This window comes from Centroberyx affinis, unplaced genomic scaffold (genome assembly GCF_046629955.1).
Source record: "Centroberyx affinis isolate AG114_WGS23_722 - 3 ecotype Tasmania unplaced genomic scaffold, CSIRO-AGI_Caff_v1 ptg002837l_1, whole genome shotgun sequence".
Classification (NCBI taxonomy): domain Eukaryota; kingdom Metazoa; phylum Chordata; class Actinopteri; order Beryciformes; family Berycidae; genus Centroberyx; species Centroberyx affinis.
Window position 1 is genome coordinate 125998 of NW_027280979.1, and position 23054 is coordinate 149051.

The 23054-nt window shown below is 45.8% G+C and overlaps 1 protein-coding gene across 1 annotated transcript in view; it reads right to left on the reverse strand.

Annotated features, from left to right (window-relative positions):
- Window positions 1-608: 608 nt before the first annotated feature.
- The window catches only part of lats2 (large tumor suppressor kinase 2), a 31495-nt gene continuing 9049 nt past the window's right edge, over window positions 609-23054 (reverse strand). Inside the window, exons 3-9 of the mRNA XM_071536163.1 lie at window positions 10844-10976; window positions 8786-10362; window positions 7730-7957; window positions 5861-6215; window positions 4293-4475; window positions 2980-3086; window positions 609-1169 (exon numbers count right to left, since the gene is read on the reverse strand). Coding sequence (XP_071392264.1) covers window positions 609-1169; window positions 2980-3086; window positions 4293-4475; window positions 5861-6215; window positions 7730-7957; window positions 8786-10362; window positions 10844-10976 — 3144 coding nt within the window. The remainder of the gene's footprint in view (window positions 1170-2979; window positions 3087-4292; window positions 4476-5860; window positions 6216-7729; window positions 7958-8785; window positions 10363-10843; window positions 10977-23054) is intronic.

Sequence of the window (23054 nt, forward strand, 5' to 3'; positions counted from 1 at the left end):
GCCGCTCGCGAAGGCCGTAAACCGGTTCTCCTCCGCTCCTCACACCGCCGCGTCCCGACGGGTCTCCCGAGTGTAAAGCAGCTCAGGTAGGGACAGGAAGCGGCTCCGCGGACTTCCTGTGTCAAAAAAAAAAAGGGAGTGGCGGCGTTTCGGTCGTCCGTAAGACCCGGTGGTGGAAGGAATGGCAAAGGACGAGAGACGAACCGCCGGAACATTTCCAACGACAAACTATCTGCTCCCTTGACCTGTTTTGGGATTTCTCAGTCTGTTGTCACAACCGCACGCACTTTGACCTTTGACCCTTGACCCGTGCCCCGTGCCTCACGCAGCATGTTGTTTCTTGGTCCCACATCAGGGGAGTTTCGTTTTGTTGTCTTTTTTGGACTCGCTGTAGATTCCACACGGTGGTTTCTGAATCATCAAACAGGTGTTTAGTTCATCCTGCTCTCTAAAGCACACACACACACACACACACACACACACACACACACATACACACACATACACACAGACACACACACACACACCCAGGAAGAGCAGTGGCAGGGAGCCGGGTGATGAGCGTTGATCGGAGGAGAGAGAGAGACGCCCACCGTCAGTCTGCGGGTCTAGACGTACACCGGCTCACACCCCTCCCCCTGCTCCTCCTCCTCCTCCTCCTCCTCTTCGTCGTCGTCTTCCTCCTCCTCCTCTTCCTCCTCCCGCTCCCCCTCCTCCACCCCGGGGCCCGCGCCGCCGGGCGGGGCCTGGCCGGCCTCGGGGGGCTTGGGGTAGCGGAAGGGGCAGCCGTTGTCGTCGAAGAACCTGCGGAAGGTGAACTCGTAGAAGGCGTGCTCGGGGTGCTTGCCGTGCGGCGAGCAGAGCGTGTCCCAGGCCCGGGTGCTGTCCCCGCTGTCGCTCCACGCCCCCGGCCCGCCCTCCTCCTCCACCGGGTCGAAGTTGGACGTGTCCATGGGGTGGGCGATCTTGGGCCGGTAGGGGGCCGGCTGCTGCCGCAGGTTGCTGGAGAAGTCCATCTGGTCGAAGAAGGGGTGGGCCTTGATCTCGCCGGCGCCGTTGCCCCCCAGCCGCTCCTCGGCGGAGCAGCAGAGGCGGCCGATGATGTCGACGGCCTCGGGGCTCAGCTTCACCTGGGGGGGGACCTGCAGGGTGCTCTCCCAGTTGATGACCTGTGGAGGGGAGAGAGAGGCACCGGACATCAGGTTACAGCAAGTCAGAGGCGTGGACTCGAGTCACGTGACTTGGACTCGAGTCACAAATTTGATGACTTTAGACTCGACTTGACAAAATCAAAAAAGACTTGCAACTCGACTTTAACACCAATGACTCGTGACTTCACTTGGACTTGAGCCTTTTGACTTGAAAAGACTTGATACCTTCCCCCAAACCCAAAGATTAAAAAGTATGGTATTTAAAAAATGTGCCACGAATCAATTCATTTCCCTTCATTTCCTGAATCTTCTAACGTTAACGCTATTCATTCAGCAAGTCGACACTTCATTTCCCAGATCCACTTTGTTTGAACCAATCTGACAGCATCCAATCAAGTTGCAGGAGAGAACCATGAAGAACTAACGTTACGTTACTGAGCACCAGTTGGAAAAAATGATACCAAAGATAATTTCGTTCGTGTACAAAAACTACGCGGCGGTCAACCAAAAATGAATTGCAGTATGCAAAACGTGCGGGTCGAAGATTACAGACGGAGATGCAACAACTTCCAACTTCGTCCGACATTTGAAGCTGCACAAAAAACGGTAACTCGAGGCTAATATATTAACGTAATGTTGCGGGTTCCCTCCCCTACTCGTACTTTGATGTTCACCCGAAACGAGATGACAAATCAGCTTCTAAAAAAACATTCATGAGTTGTGTAAATTTAATATATTATTACTCTGTTGTTAAAATGGCATTACATTTGGTGAAGAGTGCATTATGACTTGTTTAGGACTCGAAACTCAAAGTTTAGGACTTGGGACTTGACTTGGGACTTGTCAGTCTTGACTTGGGACTTGACTTGGGACTTGCCTGTCTTGACTTGGGACTTGACTTGGGACTTGAGTGCAAAGACTTGAGACTTACTTGTGACTTGCAAAAAAAATGACTTGGTCCCACCTCTCTGGAGCAAGTACAGTGATGGCAGATATAAATGTTATCTGGTCATTATTTTTCAGCTAAGCCTTGGCTCACATTCACACTGTAAGAGAGCGATCACACCTACAGTTTGTTTTCTTTGGTCTGAACCAGAGTGGAAAAATTTTACTTAGTTGCATTTTTGTATTTGGTTTGCTTAGTTTCACACTGTCCAATTACAAGTGAACCAGGACTTGTAGACAAAAGTCACATGACTCACAAGCAGCTTGTTTACCAGACAGAGTTTTGGTGACCTGTCATCCTGCAGGTTAGAGATTTTGACAGCAGGATGAGGTGGGTGGTGGTGGTGTGTGTGTGTGTGTGTGTGTGTGTGTATGGGGGGGGTCATAACAAATCCAATTCCAGTTCGTGTAACTTTATCTCAGCATGATGGACTTGTCTCTTCTCTTCTTCTGTGGTGTCATACCAGTTAAGAACACATAAAGAAATATCTTAATATGAGCATCAGTCCAGACTTTTTAGGCTTTCTAAACATGAGGAACCGCATCTGTCTCCTGCTACCCATAATCCTTTGTGTTTTGGGGTGGTTTCCTGTAGTTGGTTGGATTAAAGGACCGCACCACAGTTCTCTTGTTAAGAGAACTGAGACTCTCGGTGTCGATATTTGGTGCCAGCAGAGTTCAAAGGTCAGTGATCTCACCTGGACAAACCGACTGAACTAAAGGAGGAAACATATTCACACCTGGGAGCTGATGATGTGTGTGTTCCTTTACTTAGTCAGTTGTGTGCCTCCCTGCATCTGGCTTGTGGGATTCTCGGCTGTTTCATTCATTCATCATCCAATAAATTAATTCAAAGTAGAGACATTCTTCTGTTATTACTGACCTTGATCTGAGTCTCAGTGGGCGTCGGGGCCAGGAAGGGCGGCTGTCCCACCAGCATCTCGAACAGGATCACTCCCACGCTCCACCAGTCACACAGCTGGGTGTAACCTGCACACAGCACAAGACCCAAGGGCAGACATGTTTAGATTAGTCTGTATGGCTCGGACCGGAGGAAGGAAGACATGGAGAATATATGAATGAGGCACAGAGGGATGCATCTTCACACACATACACACAAAAAATACTCTACAACACATCTATCAGACATGAGCATTCAGGGGAAACAGGAATATTTAATATTTGTGTGCATGTAAATTTCACCCTTGCATTGCTTACTACTGTCTACTCTTAATTTCAATGATATAAGAACTGAAGCTTAGTCTACTTTTTTTTTTTTTTACATTTATTCCACGTCATGCTGGATGCAAGTGTCAACTAAAAAAAATGTAAATAAAAAATAAAATAAAATTAATAAGTGCCAAATAGTAGTAAAAGTTTTCTTTGTTGGATAAATTAATTAAGGTTAAGCAATATGTCTCTGTATCAAACTAGCCTAAAACAAGTAGAAACTTAATGTTATTCCCATGTAGCGACACAGCAGCTGTGAGGCTACCAAAAAGAAAAAGATTAAGACCAAAAGAAAAAGATCTACTGTCTAAGTGAGTAAACAAGTTTGTATTTTAAAATGCTAACTCTGCTCGTAAAATTAATGTTTCACTCCCTGATTTTACACACAAAATAGTAGGGCTGTGCAAAAAAAATCGATACAGCTGAGTATTGCAATATTTTTTTCCATGATACTGTATTGATTTTCCAGCCCCTTGTATCGATATATTAAAAAAAATTATTCATGTTTAAAATGGATTTAAAATGTCCTTAAATTTCCCTCAAATCCCTTTGAAATAAATAGTTTTGACTCAATTTGTCTGCTGAGTTATCAATATGTGATGTACATATTAGACTACCCAGGTGGTACACAGCAAGTTGTATTTTCAGCTCAATTTTTACATTTTCAGTAAATTATGTAGAGTATTGCAATGTATCTCAATATGTATCGTATCGCAATGTATCGTGATACAATCGTATCGTGACCCATGTATCGTGATACGTATCGTATTGTGAGGTCCTTGCCAATACCCAGCCTTACAAAATAGCACTGAAAACTTTCTAAAAATTTCTATTAATGTCTATTAATCATTTCGGTTGGTTAAAAATAATTGTTGGCAGGTAACGGTGTTTAGGGTTAGCTGAGCCAGGTCATTTTGGACTCTGTGCAGCAGTATCGGTCTTCTCCTCGGTCTCTGTCCCACCCACCTTTGCGCAGCAGCACCTCGGGGGCGATGTAGTTGGGCGTCCCCACCAGGGAGTGAGCCAGGCAGCGCTGGTGCTGCCGGGTGGCGCGCTGCTCCAGGGTCATCAGCCGGTCGCCGCAGCGGCAGTTGGACACGTCGTCCCAGAAGTCACTGGGCTCCATGCTGTCCTGCCTGACGTGGCTCCCTGGAGACGAGGGGGGGGGGGGGGGGGGGGGGCAACAGGTGAGACTCCAAACACGATGAGTAACACTCTCCCTTCTCTCAACAACTACTGCTGCGGTGCCCATGAGCAAGGCACTGGAGCAAGCCCCGACTGCTCCAATGAAGCCACAGCTGTGTTATGTGTCTAACTGTAAGAATCTGAAGCAGGGCGATGCTGAAAAAGTGCATGCAAGCTCATCATTTTTACATCATTATTCTCATTTTCATTGAAAAACGGATTAAAATGATTATGGTGTGATTTCTGCAGGGATCTGTACCAAACAAAGATGTTTTCTTAAGTCTGTAGAATATGATGTGTAGGCCAGGACATCTCTGCAGCACCACAATATTTCATTTAAAATGGTATTTTGACACACATTTCGCCTTTAATAAATATTGCGCCTCCTGTGATTTGAAAATTGCAGTAGGCCATAATGCGATTTCGATAAAATTTTGATTAATTGTTCAGCCCTAATGCAAGCTCAATCAATTTTGCCTGGACAAGCCTATGGTTTGTGAAAACAACATGATCAAATAATAGGAGGGTGATAAATAAAGCACAAACTTAAAAAAAATAAATTAGTGGGGAAAATAAATCAGGAAAATATTAATATTTATTAGAAATGAGTGAGAATAATGTCTGATAGTAAGAGTAATCCTGATAAAACCTGGATTGACTGTGCAAGTGCATTTCAAATAAAATGTATTATTACTATAATTAAAAATCTGCAAAACATCCTTGTGTATACTACATTATATGTATCACACATAGTCCTAGTATGATGTGTTTTGTTGCTGTAAGAATAGCGGCAACTAGTTAAATTAAGATGTGTGTGTGTTCACTAGTAGGGCTGTGCAAAACAATCGATACAGCTGAGTATTGCAATATTTTTTTCCACAATACTGTATTGATTTTCCAGCCCCTCTTATCGATACATTAAAAAAAATTATTCATGTTTTAAACGGATTAAAAATGTCCTTAAATTTCCCTCAAATCCCTTTGAATTAAATAGTTTGTCCGCTGAGTTATCAATATAATGTGATGTACATATTAGACTTCCCAGGTGGTACACAGCAAGTTGTATTTTCAGCTCTATTTTAAAATTTTCAGTAAATTATGTAGAGTATTGCAATGTATCGCGATATGTATCGTATCGCGATGTATCGTGATACGATCGTATCGTGACCCATGTATTGTGATACGTATCGTATCGTGAGGTCCTTGCCAATACCCAGCCTTATTCGCTATATGATTAATCCTCGCAGAATATCTGTAAAACTGTGTTCGATTTTTGCCTATGTGTGTGTGTGTGTGTGTGTGCATGATTTTGTGGCCATCACTACACCGTCCTCCACAGCCCGCCTCACCTTTCTGGTAGTACTTGGAGTTGTGCGTCCAGCGGAAGCCGGTGCACAGGCCGAAGTCGGTCAGCTTGATGTGTCCGTCCAGGTCGATGAGGATGTTGTCGGGCTTGATGTCGCGGTGGATGAAGCCCATCTTGTGGACGCTCTCGATGGCCAGCGTCAGCTCCGCCACGTAGAAGCGCGCCAGCGGCTCGGGGAAGACGCCCATGCGGATGAGCAGGCTCATCATGTCTCCCCCGGGGATGTAGTCCATGACGAAGTAGAGGCTGTCGCGGTCCTGGAAGGAGTAGTAGAGCCGCACCACCCACTCGTTGTCCGCCTCCGCCAGGATGTCTCGCTCCGCCTTCACGTGGGCCACCTGGGCCACAGCAAGAGCTCGTTTGAACTGGTTTCTATTACAAACGTCTCATTGTCAACATAAAGTAATATCAGCCAAATTGTGAATGCAGCAATAATATCTAGGAGGGCACCGTTTGGCCGTGCCAAGTCACCATCGTATTCATAAACACGCAATAGGATGAACGCAGACATGAGGCTTTTGTAAAAACTCCACTATGAAAAAAATTCAAGTCACACACTCTTCTCTTCTCTTTTCGTTTAGTTTTGTGCTTTACTGACTTCCCGGCTACCACAAGAGTTAACAAAGCAAAGCATGTCCGGTCTCTTCAACTAATCACAGTGCTTGGCTGAAATTACCCATTGTATTTAAATCTCTACATGGCAAAGGTGTAATGACAGGCTCATGTCCTGGTTTGATTTAAAGGAATAGTTCACCCAAAAATGAAAATTCTGTCATCATCTACTCTCCCTCATGCCAAATGAAACACAGGTGAAATGTGTTAGTCCATATAACACACAGGGAGGTTGCAGCACAACTTGGTAGCAGCCTTCTCCAAAACAACTGAAGTCAATGGGGACCTGTTCTTTAGAGTTCCAAAACAAAAACAGCCAAACAATCACACTGTGAATAGAAAGACCTATACACCATTATTTGTTGCAAATCGATCAGCTGTAGTTAAGATTTGCACTAAATGATGGTGTAAATATACTGTAGGTCTTGTTGGAACTCTGAAGAACTGGTCCCCACTGACTTCAGTTGTTTTGGAGAAGGCTGCTATGGAGTTGTGCTGCAGCCTCCCTGTGTGTTATATGGACAAACTTCACCTGTGTTTCAACTGGCATGAGGACAGAATTTTCATTTTTGGGTGAACTATTCCTTTAACAAAGCAAACAATAAAGCATGTCTGGTCTCTTCAGCTAATCACAGTGCTTGGCTGAAATTACCCATTGTATTTAAATCGCTACATAGCAAAGGTGTAATGACAGGCTCATGTCCTGGTTTGATTTAAAATGTGCTGGGTGCACGTTATGATACTGTCACTTATTTTGTCAACCTATAACTATTTTGTCATATTATATTATCATATGAGAAATCAATATGAAATTAAAACAAAATTTTGTGTTTATGGAAGCAACAACAGCGGTTTGTTTGGAATAAATATAAGAAGGTAGAAGGAATATAAGAAGCTGCAGGCACTGAGCATCTGCACTGAGTGAAAAACACCAAAGCAAGGACCGCTTATCCCAAAAGGTGCTGCCAAAATAAAAAAAAACAAGAATCTCATGGATTATCAATTTAAGTACTATAAATGTGCATTTCGCTGCTCTCTATAAGGGTAAGGTAGATCTTTCCTGGGAAAAATCCTCTGCAGCTCCTATCACATCACAGTATTTATACTGTTACACAAGTACGACAATATGTATGTTATCTTGTGTCTTATGAATGAAAGTGCTTGATGCGTTTTAGAGACATATGGCATCCACGACTATTCTCCCCCTCATGCACAACAGCGTCACCATCATCATCATCACCTGGTTGCGGTTGAGGACGTCCTTCTTGCGCAGCGTCTTCATGGCGTACAGGGCGCCGGTGTCCACCTTGCGCGTCAGGCACACCTCACCGAAGGCGCCGATGCCCAGCGTCTTGATCTTCACGAACATGGACTTGTCCATTTTGGCGCGGCGCAGGCGGTTGTAGTTGGACTCTTTCTGATTGAGCATCTTCCTCATCTGTTCCTGCTCTGCTTCCGATAGGCCGGCCTGGGCAGGAAGGGGCGGGGTTACAGAGAGGAGAGAAGGTGAGTAAACAAATCCTGTTAACGCCGGCTTACGAGGGTATAAACGTTTCAACAGCAGGCTCAAAAACAAGTCAGTTTTTCATTTCTGATTATTTATGACCTGAAAAGCGTGGCAGGACCTGAACTTTGGCGCCCTGACCTTATCGTCGAACTAAAGTCTTTCTGTTACCTAACTGTCTAGCCGAGGCAAATTCTGTCTCCTCTCAAAATGCCGTTCAATCACTTTCAAGAGGGTCAAGAGGGCAGAGGCCAAAGTAATGATTTAGGACAAGCTCACACAAACACAACTATGAACTCGCTGACTTCTCATTCCAAGACACAGGTCTCGCTGTCTAAAACAAACTCCTGAGGCAGAACTCTCTGCATGGGTAACCTCTCGGCCATCACTGCTCTTTACAACCCTTGTTTTCACTCTCATCAAGTATAAAGCTATATATGGAGACAAAAAGTGTCTCTGTTTACTCCCATTTTGAATGCGTGATTTGAGGAGGCTTTCTGAGGACAAAAAGTTGAATTGAGGCGATGAAGAAAGCCCCCAGGAGCAGCTCATGAATGCAATGGTGCAAACTACAGGAAAGCATTCATGACTTTTTTATAGCATCATCAAGCAGCAGCTTCCCTAATAATTCTTTAAATAGATATTAGGCCACTTAAAATGAGAGACACATGATTTGTGGGGATTGAATGCGTGACCATCAGAACAGTCTCCCTGCTGCTTACTGATGATTATTCAGACGATTCAGCAGCTAACAAATAAAGGCGAGCTGAGTGCTGTTATGTCTCGTCTCACCTTGGACATCTCTTGCTCCAGCTGCAGCCTGCGGTTCAGTTTCTGCTGGTGGGTCTTCATCACGTTCTCTATGTGCTGCTCCATGTAGAACTTGAAGGCGAAAGGCGAGTAGCTCTTGATGCGTGACTCCCTCTTCTCCTCGTCGCGCCCGTTCTTCCTCACCGGGACGGGCGACGTCTGGATCTGCTTCTTGTCTTTCACCGTTTTCTCCCCCTTGCCCGTCTTGGTCTTCTCCTTCACCTGCTGGCTCTCCTCCGCCTTCCCGCTCCCTCCGCTGCCGCCGTGTGCGTTTCTGGAGGCGGGGCCGCTGAGCTCCTGAGCTCCGCACATCGCCCCGGCTCCCTCCAGCGCCCCGGGCTCACCGGCCGTCCCGGACATGAGCAGGGTTTTGGGGTAAGGAGGCGGAGGGCAGCGTGGCTCCTGAGCGGGCTCCAGGGAGTAGGGCTCCTCTGGCATGTAGGCCAGCGGCTCCGCTGTGTCCTGAGCCTGGGCCGCCATCCAGCCCGGGTGGCACGGCCCCACCGCCGTCTTGGGCTCCGGCCGCATCACCCGGATACTCTTCACCGGCTGCTGGATGGGCGGCGACGTCACGGCGGTGATAGTGTTCGGAGGGCCGAGGGAGGGATCCTGTTTCCCCGCTGTAGGGGGGGCGGCCATCGCGGGCCGGACGCCGGCGGCGGAGCGGTTGTTGAAGGAGTTGGTCCTGCTGGGGACACGCACCTCCCCCCTGAAGGGGCCCTGGGGCTGGGGCTGCCGGGCCGGGGGGGCTCCCTCGGGGCCCGGCGGCCCGGCCCAGTGATGCTCGTACAGGTCCAGGTTGAGGCTGGCCCTGCTGGGCGTCATCAGGCCCTGGGGAAGGTCGGAGAAGTCGGGCCCCATGCCGGCCGCCCCACCGGGGGAGCGGGACATCATGTGGACCTGGTGGGAGGTGGGGCTGGCCTGGCGTGGGTGGGAGTGGGGGGGCAGGTACAGGTTGGCAGGGTAGCCTCCTCCTCCTCCTCCCGGCCCGTTCTGGACCATGGCCCCTTTCCCCTGCATGTTTACGTAGTTGTCTGGGGGCGCCATGGGGGGCGGAGCCATCTTGTTCTGGAAGGAGGCGCTCCTCTTGACTCCGTAGCCCGCGGGCTCCATCATGTGCGGCCTGGCGTGGCTGTAGTCGTAGTGGGGGCCGGGCACGGCGCCCGGCGGCTGCGGCTGCAGCTGCAGAGGCTGGCCCGGGACGCTGTAGCTCATCATGGGCCCGTGCTGCTCCATGCCGCCTGGATAGCCCTTCTGCTGCGCCCCGGGGGGGTACATGGTACCGCCCGGGTTGCTCTGGCCGGCCATCGCCGGGGGATAGGTGCCCATACTGGGAGGTCGACCCATCGGGTTTCCCATGGCGGGACCCTGTGCCGCACCAGAGGGGGTCATCATGTAGTTCATTACGGGAGGAGCGCCCATGTATGGCCCCTCTGGGCCGTACGCTGACCCCTCGTACATGGGAGCCCCCATCTGGTGGTACGGCGGCATGGCACCCGCCTCGCCTGGGGCCTCCAGCACCGGCCGGTGGTCCATTGAGTTTGGCATGCCACCTTTTCCTGAAAGGACAACGAATCAGAACGCTTTTAATACTGAGCTTGTCCTGTCATTTAATTTCCTATGGCAAAACAGAACTGGTTCAATTATTAGCACATAAATAGTGTGTGTATCATAAACCCAAGAGTCTCTGTACTTTTTTTTTTTTTTACACAAGGATCTTTCAAATCAGAATGAATGAATATGTGATATCATTGAAGTTGAAAGAAAATAGCAGTGTGTGTCTTTACTTGATGTTCCAGTAAATACTTTTCAAAACTGCTTGCAAAAATACCTTCTCACTGAAGACAAGTCAAGGACAGACTGCTTTAAAGAAAAGAAATGCAGGGTCAGATTTCCCTGATGAAGGCAGCTTTTTCCAAATCATGTTAGGTAGCCATAGCAATAACGGCCTTTTACACACTTTTACACATATAAGAGAGCCTTGGTTTCCTGATGTTTGAATGTAAAATCATGAACAATAACAACATGTTGTGTTTGTACCTGGTGAAGTCTGTTTGATGACGCGGACGATGAGCTCGTTGCGCGGGTCGAGGTAACCCATCTTACTGATGTACTCCAAGGCCGCTTCGATGTTCCTGCTTCCTGTCTGCTTCAACGCCCGCACCGCCATCTCCTGTGGCACACACACACACACACACACACACACACACACACACACACGCACACACAACCACAAAAAGAGATGGTGAGAAACTCCACACACATACATGCAAACAAAACGAAACAAAACTAAAAAAACATGGGCTCAGTAGGTGTCCATACACCAACCATACAAACACACCACACACACACACACACACAACCGCAAACGGAGATGGTGAGAAACTCCGGCCCAGGACACAGTAGGGTTCCATGCAACAAACTTTAAAACACACGCACACACACACACACACACACACACACACACAAAGGCTGAGGGTTAAAAACACTCTGGCCCAGTAGGCGCCCATGCACCTGCATCCTCTCCAGTTGGGGTCAGGTACCAGTGACTTCCTGCACCCGTCACAACAACACACAGCTGACAGACCGGCCCACACACCACAACACGGTCAAACCAGGAAAAAAAAAATGGGAACAATAGTTGTTCTTCTGCGCTGAATTCTGCGGTAGAACAGAAGGAGGAGGGTCTTTAATTTAGTGGAACGTCACCCCTGAGCCACAGCTACACGCCGGGACGCGCTCACATGACTATTTGCGATGGGTACGATTATTTTTAAATGGGGGAAAAAGAAAAAACAGGGGCAGGGCTTCCTTGTATGCAAAAAAAAAAAAAAAAACACTTTATATTGAAGTTTTTGTGTCCACTGCCTGAAGAAGACCTGTCTAGGTTGAAACATGCTGTGTGTAAATTGATACCTGAATGCTTTGTGGCATTTTGTTCTTGACTTTGGAAGATGAACCACCTCTGTTCATTTTTGACACGTGGACACAATTACTTCAATCATATTCTTCTTGTTTGCATTTTTGGGCCCGTGTGCTTTCCAACTATCTTTGCGTGAATGGGAAAACTGAACAAGACACAAAAACACATTGATTCTTGTGGCATATTGTAAAATAATTTAGCATATAGCCTAGTGTTTACATTCAAATAGACTGGTGATTTGGTTACTATAAAATAAATTAGATATCAACCCATATAATAGCGCAATATGCATCTAATATTTTGTGATCCATGTATGCTGTATAGCTAACACAGACAGCTGCATAGGGTTAGGGTGAGTAAGGATGCTAACAAACATTACATGAACAACATCAGGTTCCTTAGAAAGCCTCAGACCAAGTACTGAAATCACACTGGTAAAGACATGTCTATTCATGCTTTTTATTTTATTCTATTCAAGTGTATTTTCTTCTGTTTCGATTTATTCCATTCAAGTTTAGTTGATTTATTCTGCATAGTGATAAAAAAAAAAGGTAATAAAAAATGGCGCTAAAAAACACTGTAGTCTATTTTATTCACGTTTATTCTATTACATTCAGGTTTATAGTACAGGCCTACTAACCCTTGCAGTGCTATGTGTCAGGCTTATATATTCCCTTTCATCTTGTAAAATGTCATCTTGTGTATTCGGCCCTGCCAGTGAGGAGACTTCCCCGTCCAACAGGGCCTGGAAACTTCTGCCTCAACAGGTGGGTCACTGGAAAACTCCGGAGGCATGTAGGTATCTGAAAAATGCGGGTTAAACCGCACCGGCCCGAGCTCTTCAGGACCCGGCCCGGGCAATTTATGATCGAGACACGGCAAAAAATGCGAGGGGGGGGGGGGGCGAAACTTGCAGAGCATTCCTGCCAGTTTACTGCCTTTTATTAAACAATGCCAATCATTCCTTTGGCCGCTTTGTTAATTTAAAGCAGGAGATGTTAAAAAGCTGCTCAGCTCGCGATCCAGGCTCCTTAACACATGCTGTGTTGCAGCAATAGACTGATGACCCATTTTGGTTCTGATCCATAGTTTGAGAAACCAGGATTTAAATAAAGATGCATGCATGCTCTTGGCAACAACGCAAACCAAAACAAAGTGTCTGTTAGCAGCAATAATGCAACAGAATACTGGGTGACTCCAATGGAAGGTGTTTTTATAATCACTCTACTCTCTATTTGCTTTTTATTGATTTATTTGAATGTAAACTTTTTATATCTGACATTTTATCTGATGAACTTGGTGTGACTATGGTTTTAGGTTTTATCTTCACTTTGCTTTTATCATCTTTTGTTTTGATCTGTTTGTGTGAAGCACTGTAACATTTGTTTCGCAAGTGCTATATAAATAAAGTATTATTATTATTATTATTATTATTATTATTATTATAGATTTAATAAGGGAAATCAGTAAGCAATAATGGCTTTTACCTGGATTCACTTCATCGGTGGAAGAAAAGAGCAAAAGTGTATTTTGTGCATTCATTGTGTATGTTGTGTTGATTTGACATGTGTCCTTATAATAAACCCCTGGCTGCAAACCAGGGGCAATAAAGATGAAAAACTGCCTCCAACTGAACTGATTCATGTCTTTCTCTCAGCACTGAACATGCAAACCAATAGGCATGGGAGATAAACACGCTGCGTCTTTCCCCTCTCCAACTAGGCGACCCACACCTAGATGAGGAAATCCCCCTGAATGGCATATGACCTCACCGCGCAGACATGTCAGCCCCGGCCCCCGGCCCCGGCCCCGGCCCCGGCCCCGGCCCCGGCCCCGGCCCCGGCCCCGGCCGCTCGCCCCCCGCTGGCAGGGAGAGGACTAACACGACATGCTGCTGCGTTACGGAGGCCATGTGGTGGATGTTTTTAATCTAGTCTTGCTTATTTCTATAGCCTTTTATCACAGTCAAGTCTCAAAGGGTTTTACATGCCATCATATACCCCACATACATCATATATACATATACAAATCATATACATCCTATCCTACCCCAAAAAGCCTTATAGTGAACCCCCAACCCCGGAAGTTTTGGTCCCTATTTTGTGTCTTGTGCTTTGTTTTACTTCCTTGTGTTTTATTTATTTTGCACACTGTATCACATAATTTTGTTCTGTAATTGATTGTTGATCAGTCAGATCTAGGTAAGCTTGTGAGACATGTTTGTGATGAAGGGCTATATAAATCACACTTATATATAAACGTATATATAAATAAACTGAACTTGAATTGACTCTACCCACTGAGCTAAACTACAAAGTATAGCTTACTGAGAGAGTTTTAGATCAGTGATTCTCAAACTTTTTCATATCAAGGACCCCTAATTTAGTCCACATTAGGGCCATGGACCCACATTCAATGAGATTTTGTTTCTCAGACCCAAATCTGAGAATATTGTTATTGTTAGATATGATGAACTGTCTGTATTGCAGGTAGAGATTAACAGTGAAACTATGACCAAAATAGTCATTCTTCTACATTCTCTAATTGTGTTAACAATTCATCAGTTTGCTGGGGACCCCCTAAAACCCATTCAAGGACCCCTGATGGTCCCCGGACCCCATGTTGAGAACCACTGTTTTAGATGACATACATGCATGTGTTGTAACTGTAATGGCAGAATAAAATTTGTTTTTGGCATTTTACATTTTGGGCATTTAGCTGATGTTCTTACAGAGTGACTTAAAGTGAGGACAATAGTAGGATGAGCGTAAATTCTGGAATCCCCAATATCACACACAGTTATAGTTATAGTTTTAGTATAAAAACAGAAAAGCTGAAACTCTAAGCTGTATTATTATTGTACAGTATACATTGTATTTTAATAGGCGATTCCACTTCTCCTATGTGATATAAATGTGTTTTTAATCTGCAAAATTGCCTCAATGAGGGAATAATAAAATCCCTTTACAGTGATTTGGTTAGTGCTTCAATTCTTGAACCCTGTATTTTACCAGGTGATTCCACTTCTCCCATGTGATATAAATGGTGTTGAATGTTGACATAACTATTGTCTGCAGTAACTGTTTTTAAGCTGCAAAACAAATGGTCATTCAAAGTTTTTCCGATCTGATCTTATCTAGTACAGAGGTCAAAGGTCAGAGCCGCAGCATCCCGACAACAGCTGCAACAAAATATTCCTGTGACCCGAGGATGATCGTGTAAAACAAAGGAGGGAGATAGGAGCGGAGGAGAGAGGGGAGAGAGGCTTCATCCTCGCGGGGCCATTTTGTGTCCGTTCTGCCCGCAGTTTCTGAGACAGACTGGGTGCTTCCCTGTGCCGCGAGGAAACTAGATCCAACAGGAATGGGTTTAAAAACAGAGCGAGGGCACCGCCCGGAAACGCCAGGGCCGCACACATTCTACGCCTTCTGGACTGTGTGTGTGTGTGTGTGTGTGTGTGTGTGTGTGTGTGTGTGTGTGTGTGTGTGTGTGAGAGAGAGGTGAATGTGCGGATGCAGTGGGTTTACATCGACTGAGACGGGACGAAAGCAGGCACGCACGCTGCAGCCAGCAACGTATTTATATTTATATAGACGGCCTCACGCACTCTGATGGGCACCACACACACACACACACACACACACACACACACACACACAGAGGAAACGGAGTATAAACTGTGTGTGTGTGTTAGATTCCTGCGTAGCCAGCAGAGAGTGCTGGCTGCCTGGTAGTGTCACATTCTGTCTCTCTCTGGCTAAATTTCTCTACCTCGCTCACTCTCCCTGCTCTAGTAGGTCTCTCTCTCTCTCTCCTTGTGTAGGTCTCTCTCTCTTTAAAGCCCTATCCTTGTGTAGGTCTCTCTCTCTCTCTTTAAAGCCCTATCCTTGTGTAGGTCTCTCTCTCTTTAAAGCCCTATCCCCGTGTAGGTCTCTCTCTCTCTTTAAAGCCCTCTCTCTCCTTGTGTAGGTCTCTCTCTCTCTCTTTAAAGCCCTCCCTCTCCTTGTGTAGGTCTCTCTCTCTCTCTCTCTTTAAAGCCCTCTCTCTCCTTGCGTAGGTCTCTCTTTAAAGCCCTCTCTCCTTGTGTAGGACTCTCTCTCCCTGTGTAGGTCTCTCCCTCGCTCTCTAAAGACCTCTCTCTCTCTCTCTTCAAAGCCCTCTCTCCTTGTGTAGATCTTTCTCTTTAAAGCCCTATCCTTGTGTAGGTCTCTCTCTCTTTAAAGCCCTCTCTCCTGACCTCTCTCTCTCTCTCTTTAAAGCCCTCTCTCCTTGTGTAGGACTCTCTCTCCTTGTGTAGGTCTCGCCCTCTCTCTCTAAAGACCTCTCTCTCTCTCTTTAAAGCCCTCTCTCTCCTTGTGTAGGTCTCTCTCTTTCTCTCTCTCGTTTATTTTCCAAACCCACAAACAGCAGTTTATAGATTCAAACCATACTGAGATGATTAATTATTTGCCTATAAATCATGTAAGTTTTGTAAGTAACCCGTACTCCTTCCCCACCTAACATGTTGAAGCTGTTATCCCACATTCATATTCTATTTTATTGCTTTGTTTTTATTATTTTTACTGTTTTTATTGCTCATTCATCCAAATAGGATTGTGCTTACATCTTACATCATTTGGCTTTTTCCTCCCTGCTGATTACTTTGCTTCTGCAATGACCTCATTTCCCCACGGGGATCAATAAAGTTTCATTTTCTCTTCTGCAATATAGAGTAGCACATAATCGCCAATATCTCTAATAATAATATTAATAATTTGGTTTTAAAACATGTACTATACAGTAATACAGTACATAACCACCAGTATCTATACTAACATTAAAGTCACACAACCATTCAAAACCAAGTATGCTTTTAACTGTCTCTCTCCCTTTTATTCTCCGTCACTCCCTCTCTCGTACAGTGTGTGTGCCTGTGTGTGTGTGTGTGTGTGTGTGTGTGTGTGTGTGTGTGCTCTGGGTGGAGACGGGCCTGGTGACCCCGGCTGTCATGGCGACAGATGTTCCTTCCCCACATTCCACAGCCCAGGAAGCAGGAATTCAAGCTATTTGGAAATCTGGATATTCTCTCTCCCGTCTGTCCGTCTCTCTCTGTCTTTCTCTCCCTCCCTCTCTCTCTCTCTTTCATTCACGCGTTCCCTCACTCTACTTTGTTTGTCTTCTCTCTGACTTATGTGGCTTCCAGTCGAAAATATCCAAGCCACATTTGCACCCTTGTCATAATGGTTACGGGCCGCAAGCCTCCGAGTTATCCCAAACGCATAATCACAAGTGTACAAACTCCACACACACACACACACACACACACAGACACACACACACACACCACTGTGACAGCACTGACAGGACGAGCACAAACACAGGCAGAGATACACACACACACAAACACACACTCCTTGCACGAGGGTGACAGTAAACAGCACCTCTGCTGGAAGTTCACTGAGAGACTCTACGCTGAGAGAAAGTGTGTACAAAAAAGAGAGGGACAGAAAAAGAGAGAGAAACAGAAAAAGAGAGGGAGGGAGGGGGAGAGAGAGAGAGAGAGAGAGAGAGAGAGAGAGAGAGAGAGAGAGAGAGAGAGAGAGAGAGAGAGAGACGGAAAGAGAGTGTTTTTTGATATTAGTTAGTCTCTTTGACCCAATTCTGAAACACATTCCAGTTTGGGACCCTGCAAATCAAAGCCATATGGAAGACCTTTAGAGAGCAGAGAGCGGACAGATGGACATGCCGAGAGGGACGTCCATCCATCATCCCCACACACACACACACACACACACACACACACACAGGGCCATAAAACCACAGACAGCCCCATCTTCACTTAAAGAATAAGCGTGCGGTGATGCGTAGGCAAGGTTCGACCGTATTAATGAAGCATTACAGAATACGCTGAGGAATGCCTTGTCATATGTCCCAACATACCAACCCTGAACACACACACACACACACAGCACCTCCGAGTCACGTCCTGTCGGCCTCGTCGTTACATAAAGGCCGCCATGTTTGCTCGCTCACACCTCGGAGGCTTTTAATATGCTTAGCGTGCGTGAGATTCCTGAGCGGGCCGGGCCGGGCCGGGCCGAGCCGGGCCGAGCCGAGCCGCCGCAGCTCGTCCCGTACAGTGGAGAGACTGTGTGGATGAGGAGGGAGGAAGGTGGGGAAGGAAAAAGCCAAGAGTGCCCTCCTTCCCTCCTCCCCCTCCTCCCTCCTCCAAAACATTTCCTCCCTTAAAAAAAAAAAAAGGTGATTATGTAACGGGCCACATCGCTCTGTAATTTGTGGCTGGAGAAGAAGGAGAGAGGCGAGGAGGAGGAGGAGGGGGAGGAGGCGAGCTGATAAGAATCGGGCTGAAGGACCGGACCTGGGGCTGTCTCATGGGGGGGTGGGGGGGGGTGAAAGAAATGAAAGAGGGATCCTGCGGCGGCGATGTGTGTCACAGCAGAGCAGGATGTAAAGAGCTGAGAGACAGTCAGTCAGAGGTTAGATGGCAGTAATGGGCTGTTAACTGCGTCTTAGCTGCACACATACCTTAGTGTGTGTATTTGTGTGTGTGTGGGAGGGGGGTTGACAGGGTCAAGAGGTGTGTAAAGACACACACACATACACACCACACACACACACCACACACACGGCAACAGGCTTAGGACAGACGATAGCACCCACCCATACGCATACTAACAATGTCAAGATTGAAAGCACACGCATACTTACACACACACACAAATGCGCGCACACACACACACACACACACACACACACACACCAGGGGATCTGGGTTCTCTGGGTTATCTCAGGTTTCAAAACACCAAATTTAAGACTTTTTAATGCAACCTGAAATTGAATTTAAGACCAATTTAAAAACCAAAATAAAGAGACAAAGGTTTCTGATTGAACATGGCTATAAATGAGCAGTGTATGAAAAAGGACATTAGGAAATGAATTGTTAAGGGACATTAAGTCCAATTGTGTTTAGTAGAGCAGATACAATGGGAACAAATATATAAACAAAAACACACCCCAACACAGAGTGCGTGAAAGCGTGAAAAAGCAAAAGAAAGGAAAGGAAAGAAAGACACAAACAACAACTAATGAACAAAAGAAAAAGACAAAAAAACACAAACAAGAAAGAAACCGGAAGGAAGGAACACACACACACACACACACACACACACACACAGATCTACAAGGACACACACAGACAGAAAGGCCGCAGCAGAGACTCGGAAGCAGAAAGCGGGCGGAGAGGCGACATTCTGGGCGGAGAGGCTCCGGCCGCAGGAGGAACTGTTCCACCCTGCTGCCATTGAATGGACACTTCCTGTTTGTATTGACGGCCGGCGCTGGCCCGGTCTGATCACAATGGTGGCAGAGATGGAGGTCAGCGGCTCCCACTGTACAATGAACTGAAGCCTTGCACAGTTTCTTCTGTCATGTCTGATGGGTTTTTTTTATTGAATCCAATCCATCTCCATTTCCATCTGAAGTGGAAATCAGTGGCCGGAATTAAAACTTTCCTGCCCACAGTGATTTTTAGAGAGATTTTTCTGAGACATTTGTCACACCACCTGTTTTCAATGCCATTTCATGTATAGAATCAGGTACTGTGTGAATAAATAAATTATAAATTATATAAATTAATTTAAACCTAACCCTAACCCTATGGGAATAACATTAACTTTCAGCTAACGTTAGGCTAGTTCACCATCCAGGCAGCAGAAAGAAACAGAAGTTTAGACGCTACTGCTTTGTGTAGAGCAGCGTAACAGGCAGCCAATCAGGAGCCTGTTTGATATGGAGCTACTGTTTTGCTATGATTTGATTGGCTCATGGTCAGACAATCAGAAAGCTTGAGACCAGGCAAAGACCAAAGACTGTGTATATAACAGAGGCTTTCAAATGTTTTCGTCTCAAAAAGTTACCTTATTGATTTATCCATCAAAAGACTAATTTTACTGGCATTTGGTGCTTGGCTGCTGGGAATTTTGGATACTGAGAGGAATTCTGCATAACGACCCACTACAGCTATCCTTTCTTCAGTTCAATTGGGGAGTAAAGGGCCATGTCACCCCAAATTAACAATCCCACCGGCCTCCCAAAAAAACTAAGAGAGAAAAGTATCACATTACTTGGAAAAAAAACTGGTACAACGGCACAAGTGGCTAGTGAATTATGGAGAACAAGGGCTGGGCGATATGGTAAAAAAAAATCCATATCACGATAATCATAAGGATTTTTTCCCTGATATCGATATACATCACGATATGACTCACGTATGCAAATTCACGTTAAATAATTAATGTTGATCCCATTGAACCGCATGGTAATGTTATGGTAAATTTGCTCGTTCTCATTAGGGATGGGCATTTTAAGTAATTTCAATCTTCGAGTACTCACATTAAATTATTATAGAGTACGCGAGTACTCGCAAAAAAAAAACTAACGTAAGAATATGGTCCAAAATGAACACCCAAGCGAAAATGCGGGTAGGGGTCTCACAAGCGGAACCAAAGTTTGGCTAATGCTAAACAGTTAATTTCGTAGGCTATAGGCCTGTAAGAATATCTATTACTATCTAATGCTTTCACATTATGTAAATTGGCCAACAACAGAAAACAAGTGCAATCTGAAATTCATTTATTGAACAACCAGGCTTCAATTAGCCTATTAGACCATAAATTCAAAGTTAACTTAAATAAGAAAAATCTATTAAAAAGTTAACAATATTTAAATGACAGAATTTTGCGACTAGGCATGTTACAGGCTGTAACGTTAGAGCCTGTAACGATGTGTGCGCAGATCTATCATATTTGCTAGCAGTCCCGTCCAAAAAGTGTAAACTTTTAATATAGAACAGGGTCAATTTACGTTCATATTTATTATATACTTAGGGTTAGCCGTTGAACCTTTGAACAAATACTGTCGTCCAAGTCGAGTACTCGAGTACTCATGCCCATCCCTAGTTCTCATCAGTTTAGACAACAGAATTGTGCGTCATGGCTAGGGCTGGGCAATATATCGATATTATAGCGATATCGTGATATGAGACTAGATATCGTCTTAGATTTTGGATATGGTAATATCGTGATATGGCATAAGTGTTGTCTTTTCCTGGTTTTAAAGGCTGCATTACAGTAAAGTGATGTCATTTTCTGAACTTACCAGACTGTTCTAGCTGTTCTATTATTTGCCTTTACCCACTTAGTCATTATATCCACATTACTGATGATTATTTATCAAAAATCTCATTGTGTAAATATTTTGTGAAAGCACCAATAGTCATCCCTACAATATTGTCGCAATATCGTTACCAAGGTATTTGGTCAAAAATATTGTGATATTTGATTTTGTCCATATCGCCCAGCCCTCGTCATGGCATCCCGAAATCGGCATATCATCACGACACGATTCCACTGAAAGACAATAAACGATAATACGGAGCACACCAGCCACTGTGCCCGCTGGATGAAAAAGTTTGGTTTCCTGGCCCGGTCCTGACCCGCCAACGCAGCACACGGCCAGTCAGGAATGTAAGGGAGGAAACCAGATGAAGAGGGAAGGCCCTCTATCAGCTAACGCCCCGGCCGACAACAAGCCCGCCTGTGACGAGGTGAAGCGGACTTGGCCCGGCTCCAGCCTCTCCCCGCAGCGGCGGCCTCCAGCTCCACTGCAGCGAGGAGGGCTTCTTGGTAGTGCTGTGCACGGGCTTGAGCGGAGCATTCTTCACATGCCGAGCCCCGTCACAGGGCCGGTCCTCCAGCCTTTAACCGCTGCTGTGCCAAAACTAACCCGGACCCGCGTTTCAAAACCTGCCGCTCCGCATCTGAGAGGACCAGCAGCCTTTAAAGGAATAGTTCAGCCAAAAATGAAAATTCTGTCATCATCTCCTCACCCTCATGCCAGTTGAAACACAGGTGAAGTTTGTCCATATAACACACAGGGAGGCTGCAGCACAACTCCATAGCAGCCTTCTCCAAAACAACTGAAGTCAGTGGGGACCAGTTCTTCAGAGTTCCAAAAAGACCTACAGTATATTTACACCATCATTTAGTGCAAATCTGAACTACAGCTGATTGATTTGCAACAAATAATGGTGTATAGGTCTTTCTATTCACAGTGTGATTGTTTGGCTGTTTTTGTTTTGGAACTCTAAAGAACAGGTCCCCATTGACTTCAGTTGTTTTGGAGAAGGCTGCTACCAAGTTGTGCTGGCAGCCTCCCTGTGTGTTATATGGACTAACAAATTTCACCTGTGTTTCATTTGGCATGAGGGTGAGTAGATGATGACAGAATTTTCATTTTTGGGTGAACTATTCCTTTAAGGGGAAAATCTACCCAGTTAGATCTCACCAGGCTGTGATGTTCAGTGCATTCCAGGAGATCTTTTGTGATGAAGTGTATTGTGTGTATTGTGAATTTTTTGGTTAACCGCTTTCCCTCTACCTGCCTCGTCTACTTCTACTTCAGTTAGTGGTTTCCTATATTTCCTAGAATGCCTTTCGACAACCCCTACAGAAGGGGGGCGTGAACTTGTTGTTCTCAGTCAAAAGTGGGCCTAGGAGCATATAAATATAGACAGGTAGTCAACTCGTTTGTGAACATTGGAGTGTGTCTATGATCATGGCCGTGTCCCTTACTCAAAAAAAACTCAACATGTCTTGGTGCTGCAGTGCATTCTGGTCTCTCTCCTGCTCCTGTGGGTGGAGAAACTGGTCTCTCTCCTCTTCTACGATGGATTTCTCCCTGTATGATTGTTGAACGTCTCCTGGTGCAAAACGGCGGCTCTAGAAAGAAGCCCCTCGCTCTTTGATTCTGAGGGACTGACACCAAAACCTGACGTTTACCGCTGAGGTTTAGCAATGAATTATGGTCAGTGGAGTCTGCTAACATGCTTTCATGATTGGCAGCATCAGACGCAATAAAAGCAGTTTCTCAAAATTTGTTCCTTGCCGATGTCGTTTTCAAAACTTCCCCTCAGTTAGAAATGGGAAGGAAATTCAGAGAGGTCGGAAAACAGAATTTGTAATGCTGTGGGTCAATTCCCTTCCAAGTCAGCGGAAATGAATTGACCCCTGGATTAACAGCGTTCACATGATTATCTTAGTGATTGAAGGTGAGTGCGTGAGCTGAGACAGTCCCGACACACTCTTTCTCCCCTCTCGCTCTTCCTATGTCCTGACGGCGCGCTCATCCCCCGGGTGGCCGGAGGGAGAAAAAAACGCGAGGGAGAGAAGAAACGGGCCGGTTGTGAAATCCGCCTGATATTTCAACATTTCAGCGCTCGGGCCGGCGTTACGTAACCGCAGCACCGTGCGCTTGGCAGAGAAGGCCTGT